The sequence below is a fragment of the Centruroides sculpturatus genome, unplaced genomic scaffold (genome assembly GCF_000671375.1).
Source record: "Centruroides sculpturatus isolate CEXI.00-Female unplaced genomic scaffold, Cexi_2.0 scaffold899, whole genome shotgun sequence".
NCBI lineage: Eukaryota > Metazoa > Arthropoda > Arachnida > Scorpiones > Buthidae > Centruroides > Centruroides sculpturatus.
The window spans coordinates 178,153-197,239 of NW_019385098.1; the positions used below are offsets into that span (position 1 = coordinate 178,153).

The 19,087-nt window shown below is 33.2% G+C and overlaps 1 protein-coding gene across 2 annotated transcripts in view; it reads right to left on the reverse strand.

Moving 5' to 3' along the window:
• Positions 1-1,071: 1,071 nt before the first annotated feature.
• LOC111634635 (membralin-like) overlaps positions 1,072-19,087 on the reverse strand; it is a 60,378-nt gene continuing 42,362 nt past the window's right edge. The window contains exons 8-11 of one of the 2 annotated variants that reach the window (XM_023379468.1): positions 5,284-5,364; positions 5,060-5,192; positions 1,640-1,739; positions 1,072-1,377 (exon numbers count right to left, since the gene is read on the reverse strand). In XM_023379468.1, the coding sequence (XP_023235236.1) occupies positions 1,162-1,377; positions 1,640-1,739; positions 5,060-5,192; positions 5,284-5,364 (530 nt within the window). In that variant the 3' untranslated portion in view covers positions 1,072-1,161. Of the gene's footprint in view, positions 1,378-1,639; positions 1,740-5,059; positions 5,193-5,283; positions 5,368-19,087 lie in introns of both variants that reach the window. The other variant, XM_023379467.1, reaches the window with a different exon arrangement.

Below are 19,087 nucleotides of genomic sequence, written 5' to 3' on the forward strand. Positions count from 1 at the left end.
CAAGAGAAGTACATAGAGATAGAGAGCTACAAGAGAAGTACATAGAGATAGAGAGCTACAAGAGAAGTCCATAGAGGTAGAGAGCTACAAGAGAGAAGTCCAAAAGTCCATCACGATAAGAAATTCGAAACGAAAACAATGTTTTACAATGTAGAAACTCTGAAAAGTTACTCTGAAGACATTTTGGATGGTGCAGAAAAGCTTTCATGTAGTGTTTACGCTACTTTAGTAATAAATGTTTTCTGTTGGATTTCTACGAGGGAAGGTTTTAATTAGCATTTTATTTATTTATTTTTTTCTGTTTTTCTTCTCGTCGGTCAGAGAAACGCAGAAACAAAGACACACGAGCGATGCAACAGAGGAACGTGATCTGGCAGGCGCCCGACAATTCCCGGCGGAAAAGCCCAATAACAAGCAGAGTTTGCACTTTGGTAGCTTCGCTCGGGCGACCTAATAGAAGGACGTGAGCCGCATGCCAAAAACGTGCATTTTCATTACATACCCGGGCAGCGACTCTACCAAAATTATTCATCCGTTCCGTTGATTCCGGTGACTGACAGTCGGAACCCCCAAGCGGAAAGCGCGGGAACTAGAGGCGGTTTGTTCGAGTCAACATCATGATCCGGTCCTTGTTGACACGAAGTGGCGAAGGACCCCGGTTCCTCGCTTAATAACCGGATCCCGATCGATGACCGGTGTTAAAAAAAAAAAAAAAAAAAGTCGCCCGCCGAGGGAGGAAAGGATGTGTGCAGCGGGTTCGAACCCCGGATTTCGGAAATGGAAGACGTGCGAGGGGGAACGAATGTCGCCGGATGGGAAAAGGACCGGCTGTCGGAGCGGGCGCTACACAGATTGCAGAAGAGACGATAAAGATAATATATAATCCGCGAGGTAGATTGTTAATAGAGCATACACCTGACAAGCATTACGGGTCTCCCCATCTCGGTTCTACACGGGAGAGGGCATTCATTGTGTGACGACGATGCCGGTCGATGGACATAACCACATTGGGTATTAAAATAAATACCAACTCAATACGGGGGTTCCACCAAAAAAAGACCTCACAGGAACTTATAATAATAATAATAAACAAGGAGAATAATCTTTATTCTTCAACAAGATGTACAGAACTTTTCTTTTTTATTTAAATAAATCTTGGAACTAAAGTTGGGTTGGACGGGGCTCAGCATCCCTCTCCTGCTCCCGATCTTCTCGAACTGAGTGTTCGTGACGAGGTTCGTCGGCGGGCCGATCGTCCCTCAATCTCTGTTCGATCAACCTTCCGATGAGGATGATGTTGTGTAGAGGAAGCTGAATGGCCCTGGCCTGGATGATGGCCGGAAGCTCGTACCGGTGGAAGAAGTAGAGCATGGCGTGCTGCAAAAGGGGGGGAGAGGAGATTCGCTTAAACAGGATATATGGTGACGGATGAGTAACGGCGGAGGGAATTACAGAAAAACACGCCCTTACACCCATCCATTTGTCACATTAGCCGTCCTAATCTCTCTGGCCTGACTGACACGTGTCACCTAATGAATACAGATCCGCCACGCCTAATTACGACGTCCCCCGGTGACGGGACGAGTCAGTCAATCTCCAGAAGCAATTAGCGGCGTAACGGGGTGAGGGGGAGCCTTACCTGAACGAAGAACCAAGAGGTGAGCAACGCCAGTCCTCCGTAGTGCCCGTTGAATCTGCAGTTGTAGGCGTAGAAGGCGTACATGTACAAGTAGAAGAACCTGCGAGAGAGAGAGAAAGTGAAAAGGAAGAGAAAACGGGGGAGAGGCTAAGTGATTTAGAAGTAGCGGACGTTACCTGCCGCACTATATCATCGAGGCCAGACACGTCCGCGTAATTGTCCCGAGATGCGCCTAGTAAATCGTTATTAGCGGGTGACGGTGGATAGAGTTTCGTGGACGATGTCCCCACCAATAAATACTTTATGTCTCGGCGGGTTGCGAGGCCGGTCCATCGTCTCGACATATTTCTGCACTCCGCGGGGACTATATTGGATGTGCAGCGCCGTAAAGTTGCGAGGGGCCCCCGCCGACGCGCGCAGACCTGTTACTTTGTAAATAAGGTTTCTCCCATTTCTGCCGCTTTTATTTCTCCTCCTCCTGACAGCCTGTTTTCTGTCCGGAGATGAATGTGCTGCGCCTCCTCTTCGCTTTCTCTTTTCACCCACCGCAACGGCAACGATATACCAAATGTAATAACCTGTTCCGCGCCCTCTCGCTCGCACCGTTTGCCCCACTTCCTATTCCAAACTACCTAAAATCCTCATCATTTTCAAACACGGTTTTAAATTATGAAATTTTCTCGTTTATCAGGGACTAAAACCGGAAAAAAGTCTTCCTGTTAATTTGGCCTGCTCTAAATCTAGATCCTTGTAAATCCGATCCTGTTGTTTACAACAATCTGCTAAGATTCCATGGAATTTCTACCATTCTCCAGGGTTGGATCTCCTCCGTTAGAGGAGATCGGATACGATTCGACTCGAGATCCGAAGGGAGGAAACAAAGTTCCAACTCCTTCGAGGAAGTTACAATTTGCATCGGCATTCGCACTCGAACAAACGTTGATTAGGAAGGGGCATTACGCGGATTCTCGAACCGCAAAGGGGGAGAAAGGGCGCGCTATTAAAGGGAGGTTCCGTCGGGAATGGAAGAGGAGCTACGCCCCGAACGGCCTTTCACCGGGTCAACAATAGGGAGAAAATTAGCGGGTGCCGGTCTGTTTACCCCGGACGTCGTCGGGGAGTAAACAGAGAACAAAGAGAAGGACAAAATGGCGACCGTCCGGGCGATTAAGAGGATCTGTAGCGGAAACGTCGAGTGAATCATCGGGTTAGTCGACTTAATCTGTTTCTTTGGATAACGAAACAAACGATGCCATCTTTTTCCATTAGAGCCTGACGTGCCGTAATACGGAGCCGACTAAGCGCCTAATGGGAATAAACTGTGTCCGACGCTCTGACGTCATTTGTGATCAAATAACCGTCTGAGCCGCGACAATTCCGCTTGACCCGGGGACCGTTCGTCCACTCGCCACGTTCCCCGTCGCTCCCCCTTCCGGTAGACGTCGGATCTCGACAAATCCCCCGAATTAACCCGGCGCAAAATGCTCCGCGTGCCTTAAAAGTGGCGTTTCCCTTCCGCTGCCGTCCCTCCCCCCCGTTTACGGCCCGCCCCGGAGAGGGAGAAACGGTCCGAATTTCCATCCGGATCTTTAATGGAACGAGCCACTAATGGCATTCTCCCCTTCCGTTCCTCCAAGTCCTCCGCGTCACATTTAATTCGAGCGCTCTGCATTTTGATTCCGAAGCATTCGATATTTCCGTCCATGAATATTTCAAGTGAGTAAAAACGCCCGTCGCGCCTTTTCCTCCCCTTCTTAAATGATTAAGAACAACGGGAAAAAACGTTTTGCCCGTAGCCAAAAGAGAAAATGAGTTATTTTCCTTTCGCTTTACATCCTCGGACTTGGCGTAAATACGGTAATGTGCGCTGAGAAGCGATATACCCCGCAACGGAACCCGACAAAATCCTTTTTTCTCGCACGCCCGCTAACAGGGGTGCCGGTTTTTTTTCTTCTTCTTCTTTCTCCTTCCCTCTTTCTAAATTCCGAAGTCTCCCATAATTTTTTCTTCCTATCTACGGAAAACTCATCCACCTTAATACTATTTACTGGAGGCGCATCTCTTTTATAATCAATCTAGCTACAAATTTATCAACGTTAAGTAGAACGGTTTACTTCCAACAAATTTTCAATATCCTCTCTCTAAGTCCAAGTATTTATATTAAAGATTTCCTCTCGGATATATTAAGTAAAACTGATACTGATCTTGAAATTGTGTCAATCTAATCATAGCATTCTCTTAATTGCATCTCCCTGCCTGTTACTTGCTGGAATTAGAGAGCTTGGAAAAAGGCTGCAAATTAAATTATACCTTCCCATTTTCGGGGAAAGATTCACTTCTGAGGACTGAAATCTGAATATTTTGCAAATGGCCAAGTAGGAATTCAGTTTATAATTATTTAAAGTATCATTTTAAACATTGTTCCACTGAAAACCACTGTAGATGTATTAATTTGCAAGCATCATAACAGATTAAATGGTAACAATTTCAATGCATTTCTAGCTAAACATGCATCTATTTCTGTCTAATTAATTGCATCAATTGATCGGTGAATTATACTTAACTTTTTTCTTTCTCCGTTCACAAAATACCTCATTTAAATTAGAAAGAAATATAATGGCCCAACTTCTGTTAGATCTGGTGCCAATTAGCTTATTGATAATACACAACAGCACCAAATTTTATGTATTTTATCAACGGCAAATGAAGCAAAATGCATACATAGCGTTTCAAAATATTACACTTAACTTACTATATTTCTTATCAGAAACCGTATGTTTCCCATCGATTAATTGAACTAATTGTCAATACTCGGACAAAAATGCGCCCGGCGAGTCTCCTTTCAAAGAGGAGATTGGTATCTCTGGACGCTAGATTAGTATTAACCGATTGCCTAAAAGTCTATGTTTGCAGGCTATCGGTCTTGTAAAGGAAACGAATGGTGTGGTTGTTTATTGTGACCAATGGATATTACCTTCTCCATTACTGCTTTGACCCAATAGAGGTTAATAGAGTCGACAGACCCAGTGTCGCTATCCAGTGGAAAAAATTAAGAGAAATTCATCCTAATTGAACCAACTGACTGTCTTTATTTGTGTAAATTAGTAAAAACTTTTTAAGGTGAGATAAAGGTGCAAACCTAACATCAAACTGAGACAAAAATTTTTTGTATTTTTAACTAAACTTGCACTTATTTACAATAATATATCATAATTTTAAATACTTTCCTTTCATATCTTACCATGAAATATTTGTTCTTACTTATAAGCCCAACCAGAAATCCCTCTTCTATGGCACTTTAATTCATTAAAGTAATAGTAATTGAATGTTAGCCGTTTAAATGTCTAATGGGCCCGGCAGCGGAGTCGAATAAACTCTTATTCAAAATGTAATTGGCCGAAACCCAAAAATAAAACTTACCTTAACCAATAACGCTTGGTTATGTTCGTGTGACAACAAATACTATCGTATTGATCCGCTATCCACACAATCAATATAACGTAAAAAGCCGTCGTGTTGTCATTAAAGAATTCTGACATAATAGCTTCCGTTCCTGAATAATTAAAAACATTCATAAATTTTCAAAGTACGGCGTTCAAAATTAATAACTATTCAAGTTAATGTATTTCGAAATAAATACTAACCGACCAGCGCCAGAATGACGGTAAGCAAAGGTACTATTGGAAAAGTGGTGGTGGTATCAGCTTCCAATGTGTGGAGTAAATCTACTGTAAGAAGAGAGTGTTTTAAAAAAAATTATAAAAAAAGAAATAAATAATAATTTAATTACATAATTAATTATATTAAAAATTACATCTCAATATACAAGTTAGAAAACTCTTTCTTGAGGATTTATGCAAGGGATTTAAAATATAGTTGAATATCATCAGACTGTATGCACGTAAACATTCATACTACACTAAATTTTATATGAAATGTATGTAAAAATATATTTAAAAAATTCAATTAAATAAATAAAACAATGCTCGACAGATAAAAATTAAAAGATTAATGTACAAACAAATATCTTTATTCACCTTGATAAACAAATCTTACATGTGTCTAATGTAATAAATATAACTCAATGTTGCACATTTACCTATCACTTATAATGGCAATCTGTCATTTCCACTTTGAAATCTCCCTTGCCCCAAAGCAATCAACTGCCAGATAATGAAAATGTCATTATCCATTCCGAGTGAATTTGAAAGAAGGAACATAAAGGAAAACTGATTGTCGACGAAACGAGAGAATCTATCCGTAAATGCTTTTACGGAGATACTCGGAAGCCCTATGCGGGGCGGACGACGCGGTCTCTTAATCGGCGGCCGCAGATTTAAGCCAAAGCATTAGCGCAAATTAAAAAGATAGCTAGGGTCGAAGAAAACGCCCGAATTTTCGTTTGCGCGCCGGCATCGATTCCGCAGATTCGTTACATAAGAAAATAAATGAGCAATAATTTTATTACATTCTCTGGAATGAATCAATTATGAAGTCTAATCTAATAGTGCAAATGTAACATCTGTCACTATATGCTCTTCTCAAGAAAGTTAATGAACCAATAAGAATTCCTATCACATTCCTATTTGGATGGATCTATTCATCAAGTTCTTTCACAGAGGTATTTGCCCTATTAGCAGTAATACCATAATTTACATGTATCATCAATCAGATTTTTATTATTGTTTATTTAATGTAAAAATAAACATATACTTTTCCTTCTGGATAACTTTAAAGTATTTTTACTATGGAATATTCAAGTTTCATATCTCTAAAGCGTATACAAAATTAATTAAATTCTTAAACACTATTATTATAAAGAAATAATTAACAAATTTTTTTTTTGTAAGTTTTACAGGATGCAATAAACTACGTTAAACTTAAATTAAAATGCATGATGTGTGTTAAACCTATATTCGTAAACTGACATCAGAAAAATAACAATATTGGGATATAAATTTCACATTTGATGACATTTCCTTTATTCTTCACATTAATTTTAGTTACTGTTTGAAATATATGTCAAATCAATTTCTTTCTTTCCATTCTTCCCAATAAAACCAGGGAAAAACATAAAATAAGAAACAACTGACTTCTCAAATCGATATGATTTTACTTTAAATGGTTCTAAAATCAAACTACTGTTAATATACAATTTAACATAGAAAATAAATAATTATATATTATATAAATTATAGAAATCGGGTAAAATTTTAAGCATTTTAAATACTAAAGACGTAATTATCTCAAAAAAGTAAAATAACCATCTTTATAAAGAGAAAATTTTTAAAAAATGAAAGAGGGAGAAAGATGTCATCAGGGAGGAAGTTATAGGAAGGGTGCCGGGTTTCAATAAACCCTCATCAAAATTAAAGATAACCTAGAAGATAGTTTATTGAAAGTCAACTCTCTTCCTTTACTTTCCTCCCACTCTTCCAGGTTATCTTTAACATGAAAGAGAAGGAGAAAGATGGCAGAGTTTTAAAGCAACACCATAATCTGAGAAAGAAGATATTCTTTCTTTAGCTTATTCTGTTTCTATATGAGATAATTGTTTTTAATAAATCTCCTCTTCTTTCTTTCCTCAACTTCTCCTGTTAGGAGATAGAAACATTTTTTAAAGTTTATAGCATTTTGTTTTATTTTACAAAATCATTAAAGGCTAAATTGCGCTAAAAATGTAATTATTTTATTCATTCCTGAAATCTCTAATCGCCGTATAAATAAGATAAAAATGTTTAATTAAAATATACATCGAGACTTCTAGTGCAAATACATGACACAACCCTGCGTTAAAAGATTATACCGACTAATAAACTTTAAATATAAATTTGAATATTTGAAAGGTTGCAAAACGCTATAAAAATTATATTGAAAACTTCAATTTTGTATGTTATAAAAGGATCGTCCTCAATGAAGTCATGAAAATAATTAGAAAATTAAATAAGTAAAGAACTGATAATTAATGTACCAGTCGACCCCCCTATAACATTGTTGATTTTTCTGTTTTAATATAAAACGGAATAATCAACAGTGTTATAGGGGGTTGACTGTAATTTCATTAATTTAAACAATGAAAAGAACTACACCAAATAGGTCTTTAACTCACTTAGAATTTTTTTTATAACTTGTTTATTTTGAGAAATGTAAAAGAATGAAATAAGCCACAATTTAACTACTACTCTATAACAATATAATAGAAAAATACAGATTATAAATAATAGCATAAAAATTACAGCTGCAAAATAAAATGTAAAGCAATGGTAATTAAAGATTACGATATTCTACATTTTCTCCCTTTCAAATTTTCAATTACTTTAGTTTTTTTGGTAAATAACAATACTTGGAAATGAGGAAACTTAAGTTTATGATCTCGGTTAGATTTCTATTGATTTCCTAAATTATTTTAAGTTATAGGAACTTTGATTAAGTTTATCTCCCTTCTGATCTCTTAAAGAGTTATTGCAGTCATTAACAATTCACCTTGTGTATATATAAATAATGTATTCTATATACTCTCATTAATTGGCTGTTTAAATGTAAATATTTAATAGAACCTTTTCTGTATTACATAGTAATATGCTTTGTATCCATTATACTCCATTAGTGTCACAGGTGTTTAAAATACATAGAAAGTATATGAATTTTATACTAGTATTAGTAATTTTTTAATTAATCAATAACAAAGAAATCATCTAGTTAATGTATGCCAAACAAACGTTTTCTCGATAAAGGCGACGTGTGCGCCACTGGATATTTATCCAGTGACACGATGATGCTTTTACCGAGAATAAGTAAATGAGAAAACAAAACATAATCTTTTCGTAGAATTAATTGTGTAAAGACAACTTTTGTGCAAAAAAAATTACACATTTTCATAAACATAAGTGATATTTGTACACGCAACAGATTACTTCTGAATTACCTTGTCTTCTCTACTTTTTCCTCGTGTTTTATACGCAAGTTACAAAGAGCCAAAAGGTTCCGCCCTGACCTAATTTACTTGAGAAAAATAAATATTTTGTATTATTTCTTGATATAGCTTCCTTGTTTGTAAACATATTTCTTACAATCCTTTAATAAAGTTTTATACCATTATAAAAATAGTCCAAGTCCTTCTCTTCAATTAGAGACTTCATTTCATCAGTCTTGAATTTTTCCTCCTTACAAATCTAATTTCAATTTTCAGAGCAAACAGTAATTGCTTTTGGCCAGACCAGCACTGTAAGGTGAGCGAATTAGTCGAATGTTGCATTTTTGAATAGCAGCCTTTGTACGAACTGATGTCTGCATGGTGCATTGTCCTGAAACAACGTACTACAAAACAGCTTACTATGTCTTTTTTTAATATCACTCAACTGATGCATTAAAAAAAAACATAATATTCTGTAGTGATGGTGGTATTGCATTATTTTAAATCACTCATAAGAATCCTCTCAGAATCCCAAAAAATTGTAGTTGTGATCTTCTTTTGAGAATGAATCATCTTTGTTTTCCTGGGCCTTGAAGAACCAGAAGAACCTTGACGTCATTCAATTGATTCTCTTTTTGATAGAGGATCATGATAAAAAACCATAGTTTAATCCCTACTAACAATTGAATCAATTACTTCTTTCTTTTAGCCTTCACAAAGGCATAAAAATTCTCTGAAATATCTCACTAACTGTTCTTTTCTGGATGGCTGAATGTCTTACAATCAAGGTGGCATCCTATTACTCTGGGGATCCAGGATTGAATCAGGACAGGTCAAAAAATCCCCAGGAATTTTTCAGTGGTCTGTCTGGGTATGTCAGGCCCCATCCCTCATCACCCAACTGCCCTGTTTTGGGATTGGCCGAATGCATAATGGGTTTGCTAAAAGAGGTTTTCTTAGTTCACATAGGACAGAAAGAGTTTAAGAAATAAAAAAATAACTGTTCTTTTTAAACTGAAGAAAGAAGTCTCAGTACATATCATGTACTAACCATGCTTATTTAGGATCATTGGACAGTGGTTTTTGATATAGCAATCTTACTGCTAAATTCTTAGTCTTTAGTTGTCTCTCTTTTAAAACTTTTTTCATAATATTGACTTCTACAGTAGCCAACCAGTAAGCTTTCCTTGGCATGGCTCACCTTCAAAGCACTCTCTTCCTAATTGGAATTGTTTTGTACATTCTTTTACAGTAGAGTATGAATAGCGCTTTGCTAAACCAAAAGTCTGATTTGATATTGGGCTTGATACCAAGATTCATTTCATATATTCATAATTATTGAACATCAAGAAGTAAAAGTCATCAAAAAGCATTGAGTATATAAAAAGGATGTGAAGATAAGTTTCGAAACTTACAGTAACTATGCCAATGCACAATGTCAACTGTAAATTCACAATGCAAAGAATTACACATCTAACAATGAATCTACATAGTATTTTACATACTACAAGTACCAACAGCACAATTCCCTGCTATTACTTTTGTACTGGCAAATTGTTCCCCTAACCAATTCATTTATATTTTATTCAACGCTAAAATAATTAGGAATAGAAATGAGTACTGCACGCAACACAATAGATGCACCTTATTTTTATATCCATCCGAACCCAATAATGAGAAATTTTTCTTATTCATTGCCATTGTCTGATCTCCCAAATACATGTACAGATCAATGCCAATGTTTAAGTCCATATTTGTATGGCTTTAAGCTTGCTCCTCTGAAGAATTGATTCCGAGAGTTTTCCATTCTAAGAATAACAAATTTTGGGAATTTGAAATTTTTGTTTTCAGCAGGATCAAAATGCTGTTATCTATTCATTAGTCTGTTCTAATAAATACCCCAAAAGTTGAGTAAATATGGGAGAAATAAGCTTCAATTCGGGGATCGGAAATCTTAACATTTTTGTCAAATTCCCAGAGCCTCCTGGAGAATCCAGCAAAATTGCCAACCTATCTGGCTTGTGGAGCCTAAAACCATTACCGTGTATGAGCACTTGTTACCGTTATTTTCAAAGAAGATAAAGAAGATGAAGAATACAATAAAGAATACTTTCAAACTAGACAGACAAAAACTGTATCAATCTACTTTGTGCCTGGGGCATTATCTATTCTGTGCATGTTTTTTTATCACTTCCTTTTGTTCATTATTTAGCTTTCTGAACAAAAACATAATATAATAAAATTGTGTTTCAGAAATATATTTTATTAACGAGAAGTAATTCTAATAAGCAAATCTGAATAAGAAATAGGTGCAGGCATATATAGTTATGTAATGCCTACAAATGGAGCAATTACCCCCTTGCTCATGCCTTGTCTGATATAACTAGAGCAATAGCATATATAAACAAATAAAGAATGCTCTATATAACATTATAAAATTTTTCTATTATTATAAATTCTCTTCTTCTATAAGATCATCTTCTGCTTAAGTATTTAAGACTCGTCATACACAAATGCAAAAAGCAAGAAAGTATTTAGCAAGAAGGTTAGCTTAAAGAAGAATAGTTATACAAGGACAAAAAGTTTAAAGCAAGTTATAAATTCTCTATAATATGTAAAGCCAGTGAAAAATCACTAAGAGATAATGCGCGACTGAAAATTAATTAATCAGATATACAAAGTTAGTACGGAGTATAGGATATTTACAAATAAAATATTCTGACTACCATTACACTTAAATAATAATAAACCAAGTTAAATTTAAAACTAGAAAGTGCTTCCCTCTGTTGATAAAATTATTTACTATTTTAAAATCAATAATCTTCTAAACTACCATATAATAAAGATCTTCGAACTTTTTGTTCAAGACGTTTAGACTGATAGTTTGTTTAAATAAAAACCTTTTATACTTGCAAAGTGGAGAAATTCATTTAGACAACATTACATATCAAATATGAAGATAAAACAGACCTGCACCTAAACTATTAAACATAAAAAATAGTAGTAGTAAAATAAAACGCTTCAGTTTATTTTATTTTTAACGTTACACTGCAAATATTTTCATATGGATGAATTTAAAACATCATTCTACAGTAGTCTTATATTGTGCAAGACCACAAAAGTATAGACTGGAATGTTAAAGACTTACTATAAAGTATAACAAAAATGTGCAGAGAAAATGTCACAATCTGAGATATAACCTAATTTTACAATACAATTTATTAATTAATTAAGATATTTATTTGTCAATTTTTCGAGCATGAATGTATCAAGCTCAAGTGCCGTAGCACAGCTTCAGGGAAGAATGTATGCTAAGCTTTGCTCTGTCCAAAAAAACATTCTTGATATAGTTAATACAATATGGTAATATATGATATAACTCCTACATATAATTAAAATTAGATTATTATTATCTATATATAAACGTCACTGTAATAAAACTGCATATTTATGTTATATTTCATCCATAAAAGTACATTAATCTTAGCAATAAATAATTGTGCGACTATAATACAAGAATTCTTCATCTATACACAACTGCTTGGTGTTTGTTCATCTGGCACTCGAGCCACCATTCATGATAGTCCTTCAAAAAACTAATGCCTCAGTTACGAGGAAAAGTATTTTGAATAAATAGTTAGATCTAACAAATAAATTTTTTAATATTAATTAAATAATAACAAACAGACCTTAAACTGAGTGGAAATTTTTTATATGCATACATTTCCAGCTAGTCTTTAATAGCCATCATCGGACATGGACTTTATATTTAAATATTTATTCAAGCAGATGATGGCTACAAAAGACTAGCCAAAAACGTTTGCATGTTACAAAGTTTCCGCCGAGTTAAAGTACATTTGTTATTACTTCGATCGTACAATGGCTCCAGAGCTAATATTAATTAAACAGATTTCATTCTAATTATTAGAATTATTCTCAAAGAGTCTATTGTAGAATATTATGATAACTTTAAAGGTTTTTGATTTCAACTTTTTAATTAAAAATGGAAATATATAGTGCAAGTTAAATGAATGAATTATGTTATAAAAGAGTTAATTGATAAATAAGGTCTCCATTTTTATAAAATTTGGGAAGCGGGAGAATAATGTGATTGTTTTCAAAAGTAGTAAAAATCATTTATTTTAACTGTACATATTGATTTTTAAACATAATCACCATTTAGAGTTAATGTACATTCCAAACATTCAATCTATAGGTACTGTACATTCCAGTACACATTAGTCTCAGCCACAACTGATGGTTGACAGTTTAATAAGCTTTACTGAAATGCCCGACAACCTAACAAGATGGCAGAAGCTAACAGCATTGTATTGGTATTTGCAAACTTATTTTCTCAAAATAACTTTCAGTTATTATAGACAAGTAGTTAAAAATGGTATTACAATAATATAACTGTGAAGGTGGACATATATTTTTGTCAGAGCTCATCATATCTGTGGCTCGAGGAGGGCCGTGTGCATTGGTCGCTGTGCCAATGAACTCTTGGGTGAATATCATAACACCTTTTAGTATGTCGCAGTTTATCAATGCACTGTTTGATGCATACTGAAATATACCCTATTATTGTATTCTGTTAAACATAAGGTTGGAAGTTTTTCTGCACTGATGCAAAAATTCTTTTTATACCATGTGGCACCACTCAACTTGTTCTGTACATCATTTTCTTTGAAAAGCCAATGCATTAACAGCAGTGTGTAGCGTAATGAATAAATCTCGAGTCTTTCTTTCAAAGATCCATAACATATTCCGTGTACAAAAAAACCTTTATGATTTTTCCTCAATTCTCAAATGGAAGCTTGAATTCCAGCATCCATCAAAAAGTATTGACCTTTTGACATCTCATTTTATTTTGGAAACAATTAGAAGTCCAATGATGCAAGATCTTAGAAAGAAAATGTGGAATAACCTGTAACTTTAGATTCTTAAGAGTTCTTGAATCATCATGCTAGAAGAAAAAACAATTCTCCTTGGCCTTCAGCAGATATTAATTTCTCTCGAGTGTGTAAAGTTTCACAATACTTAACTAAATTGATCATTTCTCCTTTCCCATGTAACATTTCAACCCTAAAAGTTCAATCACTGATTGCTGCTTTATATAGAACTAGAAAAACCAATTTATGTTTAAACTTGATTATTGTACAATAGTACAATACAGCAAACTGAGACTGCGCACATACTGAACTGTAAACTTATGGCTATTAAACAGTGGCAAACATGTATTTCTAAGCCTGCAATCCATGGAACACTGGAATTGAATACCTTATTCATTAATCAACCTTATAGTTATTGCACAGAATGAAATGATAGAGAAATGAAAAATAAAAAGACATGTTGAATGATGAGAATGAGCATTATCTTCTATCTTTCAAAGTACGTTATTACAAAAAAAATATTTTTCTTTAACACATTAAGAAAATCTAATTAATTATTCATTAATTAAACTACTAAATTTAGATTAAAGTTCAACGGTTAAACTTCTATCTTGTCCAAAAATTAATAGAATGCATTCACATGGCAAATCAACCTTCATCTTTCAGATAAAATTATATTTACTAAATTATAAAAATTTAAAATAAAAACAGACATTAGTTATATTTTTTTAAATATTTAAATTATTACAAATTAGAAAATTGAAATAACTTGAGATTTTTCATAAGTAATATCTAAATTCACAAATATGTAATACCGCCCTTGGCTTGTTTCTTTGTTTTATTAAGTTATGGCAATGCAACACTTGGGCGATCTGCCTAGGGGAATGTCTTCTGGGAGGTATTTTTAAGGATAACTGGCCCCTATTTTGGCATTACAGACGTGGAGAAAACCCAGAAAACTCCAAGTGGCCAGCCCATCCTGGCGAGGCATGAACCTATGACCAAACGGGGTGACACCACAATGAGATCTCGCACCATCTCAAAATCTTCCTACGGCAGCCTCTGGTTCAGCCCGTGAAAAAAGTTCTCTTTCCAATTCGGCCCGGGGGCAAAAACTGTTGGCCACCCCTGCACTATAATATAGTAATTCCCAAACTGGAGATCTTAGACCAGTGCAAACAAACATTAAGATGGTATCTACTAAAAGACATTTATTTTCACAAAAATATAGCATTAAAATCATAAGTTTTGCCATAGAACATCATTTATTTTTGATACAAAAACATGTATACAAGTTATTTTTCCTCATTAAGTGCATTCAAAATACACATATGCATGACAGTATACATATGGTATACAGGGTGCATAGTAAGTTCCTCATATGTGTGAGCAATGTACAACATACAGCAGAGAGTAAAAATGCAGTACAAAGACAGGAAAATGAGAATTACACATTTTATAAATAAACATAGAATAAATGAATGAGCGCACACAAATGAACATATGAGAAATACACATTTTATCATCTGTGCTTTCTATTCAAACTATTTTTTTGTACCAAATCATTCATACATTTTGTACCGAATCGTGGTGCTCTACAACTTTGTAATCAACTTTTTTCCAGTATTGCACATTGTTTTCGAGACAGAAGTGGTAATTTCCAAATTTTACCACAAGAGGTACCCCGAGCAGGCTCGTCTCGAAGCGCATTGTCATTAAACTGTAACTGTAAGTCACAGTTTAACTTATCTATCTGTGTTCATTAGTTATGTGAGTGTATAAAGACTTTACTAAGCACCGTGTATATGAGATTCTATAAAAGAGATGATCAAAATAGAAATAAAACAAGATGATAATATCAATATACTACAGAAAACATGATGACAGATGATTAATATTACTAACTCCAAATATTATAACATAGTATCTTCATACAAATCATAGAAAAAAGTTAAATTATATAATACTGTAGTTAAAAAATAAAAAGAAACTTATAAACTAATATTAATAGAAAATTCTTTTACTTGTTATAATATGCATAACGAATTGGCAATCCAACTGCAGCAAAATACTTCTAATTTTACATTGGAAACTAACAAAAGTTTATTAATTAGCATCAGCAACTCATAAAAATAAGCACCATTATCCGATAATTAATTAACCTTCGAAGATTCGAAGACGAGACGCTATATTTAATTAAGGTTAATTAGCGTAAGCTACACGCGCAAATAAAATTAAATTTAAAATATTTTAAAACTAAACTTTTATACATTTTAACTAAAGCAACAAAGAAAATAACAAAAAAAAACTTTCTTTAGCTGTAACTTTTATCTAGAAATTAAATTTACGGCTTAAAATAATCGTAAGTTATTTCAGCAATAACTTTTATATATTTACGTAAAAATAACTATAAATATTAAATAAATATATAATAAATTTTCAAGAATCAATTTTTTTAATAATCAAAGATTTATACATTATAATTTAGTATAAGATTTATTAGATATTATTATTATTATTTCAGTTTTTTAATGACTCAAATTAAATTTTCTTATTAACATTAATAATTCTGCTTCTTGCCCTTATATTATTATTATTATTTAACTTATTCTTACATAAACAAAGACTGTTGTAATTTATATTTCAGGGCTTATCACACACAAACGAATTAGTATTTGAAAATGATTTATTCCACTTTATTTATAAAGGCTAACGAATATAATTTACAGTTATTACAAAAATATTACAAATTAACTAAAATGCATTTTGGAACTTGGGTTCTCTCTTCGGTTAGATTATTATTACAGTAGAGCCTCGAAAACTCGGCCTAATGTGGACCGAAGGGTGGCCGAGTTTGCGAAAATGCCGGGTTATCGGGTATGGGGTTAAAAAAGGATAAGTATGGGTGTTTCCTCAGAAAATATTGTACTGTACTTGTATGTATTGTTTGCTTGTAAATACAACAGAGAATAAACTGCCCAAATACCCTTAAACAAAGGAAAAGTACGTCCTTTATGAAGGCAAAGAGCCTTTACTACATGAAAATAAAAATTAATGAATACACTGTATACAGTAATTTACCTAATAAGACAGACCCCAGAAAAATACTTTATGAGAGCTTTTATACTTTTATAAAGCTGTCTATAATGAAAATTAATTAACTAAGGATTTTTTGCCCTGCCAAGGTGTGGCCGAGTTATCCGGAGTGCCGGGTTATTGAGTGCCGAGTTTTCGAGGCTCTACTGTATTATGCGTAAGACAAATTTCGTAGGGTACTGCTCTAATTTTTACAAAATTTATTTGTTTTTATGTATAATTGTAATAGTCTAATAATCCGTGTGTGATAAGAACTTTGTGTGTGCAACGATCTTCATAAGAATAAGTTAAATAATATGAATTTTTTATTTTAGCATTAATTAAACATATAATACAATGTATGTTTAATTAATGTATTATTCTACAATGTATTATAGAAGTCTACAAAATTATAAAATATTCACAACGTATGTTTTGAATTATCTGAAATGCCGTTCTAAGCTTCTTAAAAACAAATCTAAAGAAAATAAAACAGTCTTCAGCCTCAAAGTAAACGAAATTTAATTTAAAATTTAAAAGCAGCAAATTTTTAAAAGTTTTTGTTCCTTAAATAGAAAGATAAAGTAAGCATTTATTTGAAAAAAACCCATTTTGTTAAGTTATGTTTTGACCCCGACTGAAAGTAAATTACCAAAAATTTGGAATATAGACGATGAAACTCTGATCCAAATTTTAATAAAATATATCTTTTAAACAATGACATGTTTAAAATAAAAGTTATGAGTTAAAAAAAATGGATAGTCTCTGCCAACTGGCAATCAGCAAGATATTATATTGATAAATGATCATAAAATCAGTACAATGACAAAATTGTGAAAATGTAAGATTTATCTGTAATGTAAGTGAATACTTTCATTCACAATTAAATCCTTTGGGAGCTACAGAATACAGCTCCAGTAGATTACTCATATTTATTTATTTATTTAACATATATACATTGTTTGAAAAATTTATTAAATTACTTATTGAATAATAGCCATTGTTGTTCAGTTTTTACCTCATTTGTAAAAACAAAACATTACAAATTAACGATCAAGAGTGTGAAGTAGTTATCCAAAACTAAAAATCCTCAAAATAAACAAAATAGAACATAAATAAATGGTAATAAACAGAACAAAATAGGGTTCCTCATCACAAGTATCATGGTTAATACAATGAAGTATTGATGTCAAACTTCAATATTAAACATTATTTGACTTTGGAATTGAATCAGAATAACTCATATCAAACAAAATGAACTAGCAATGATACAATTAAATGACAGTTTAGTTGTGTTTTTTTTTTTTTAATCAGATTATGAAACATCAAAATATCTATATAAACATAGACTACAAAGCAATTATAAGAAAGCTAACAACACAGAACAAAACAAAGATATGCCATTATGCAATTGACACTATGCCAAGAGTAGCATAATACCAAATGTCATATGGTCTGTACTTTAGTATACAGTAGAACAAACTTAAACTGCGCTATCATAGCTCACTGTTACAGCAATGTGTAAAATATTCTCTATTGTTTCAACAACTCAATTGACACAAAATACAAAAAGTAAATAGAAAATGCTTTTTATAGAAAAATACTTCCATAAAATTCATTTTTTATTTATTTTTCATATTTTGGATATTTTGTACTGGATGATTTAAACTGGATAAAAAGAACTTGTCTATTTAACATTTTGATAGCATTAAAAAAAACCTAAAATAATGGCAAGAAACATAAAAATACTTTACACAAATCATTATATCTGTATTGTATCTCTACAAAAGTCTAAAACCACTCCAATAAGTACAGAACAATAGTTACAGTGTCTGTTTAAACTACAGCATCTAAATTATTGTTCATCTAAAAATGGTATACAGTAATTTAAATACATCTGTATCTAAATTACTATATATTAGTTTTAGACTAACAAGCGATATCTACTTTTTATATGCTATTACATACTTTTCAATAAATGTTATATGACTATGATGGCCAAACTGGAATTCACAAGCCCTATGCTGCTCTTCTGGACCCTTACTGCTGACCAACTTTGGTGCTATTCCTCTATATATATATATATATATAGTCTACTGATTATATATAAAATACTGTTCCAATACAGAATGTAGCTCTCTCTCTGTCATATTTTTGATACATGGTATATGGCTCTTATTGTGAAAGATTTGGTCAAACCTGCTATATAATGTCAAATGTATAAAAATATTTTTGTAGTTTAATAAAACAGGATATGATTTATTTTTATTATAGCCATTATATAATGTAAAGAATAAATTTTTAATAGTATAAAATAGGTCTAGGCAATTTTTCTACAGCGAAGAGCCGCACAGCNTAGACAAAACGGGTTTTAACAAAGACATTGAGTATAAACTAGTTTCAACTAGACAAAACGGGTTTTAACAAACACATTCAGTATAAACTAGTTTTAACTAGACAAAACGGGTTTTAACAAACACATTCAGTATAAACTAGTTTCAACTAGTTAAAACGCGTTCTAACTAAAAACGGGTTTTGACTGTAACATATATATATATACATATGCTT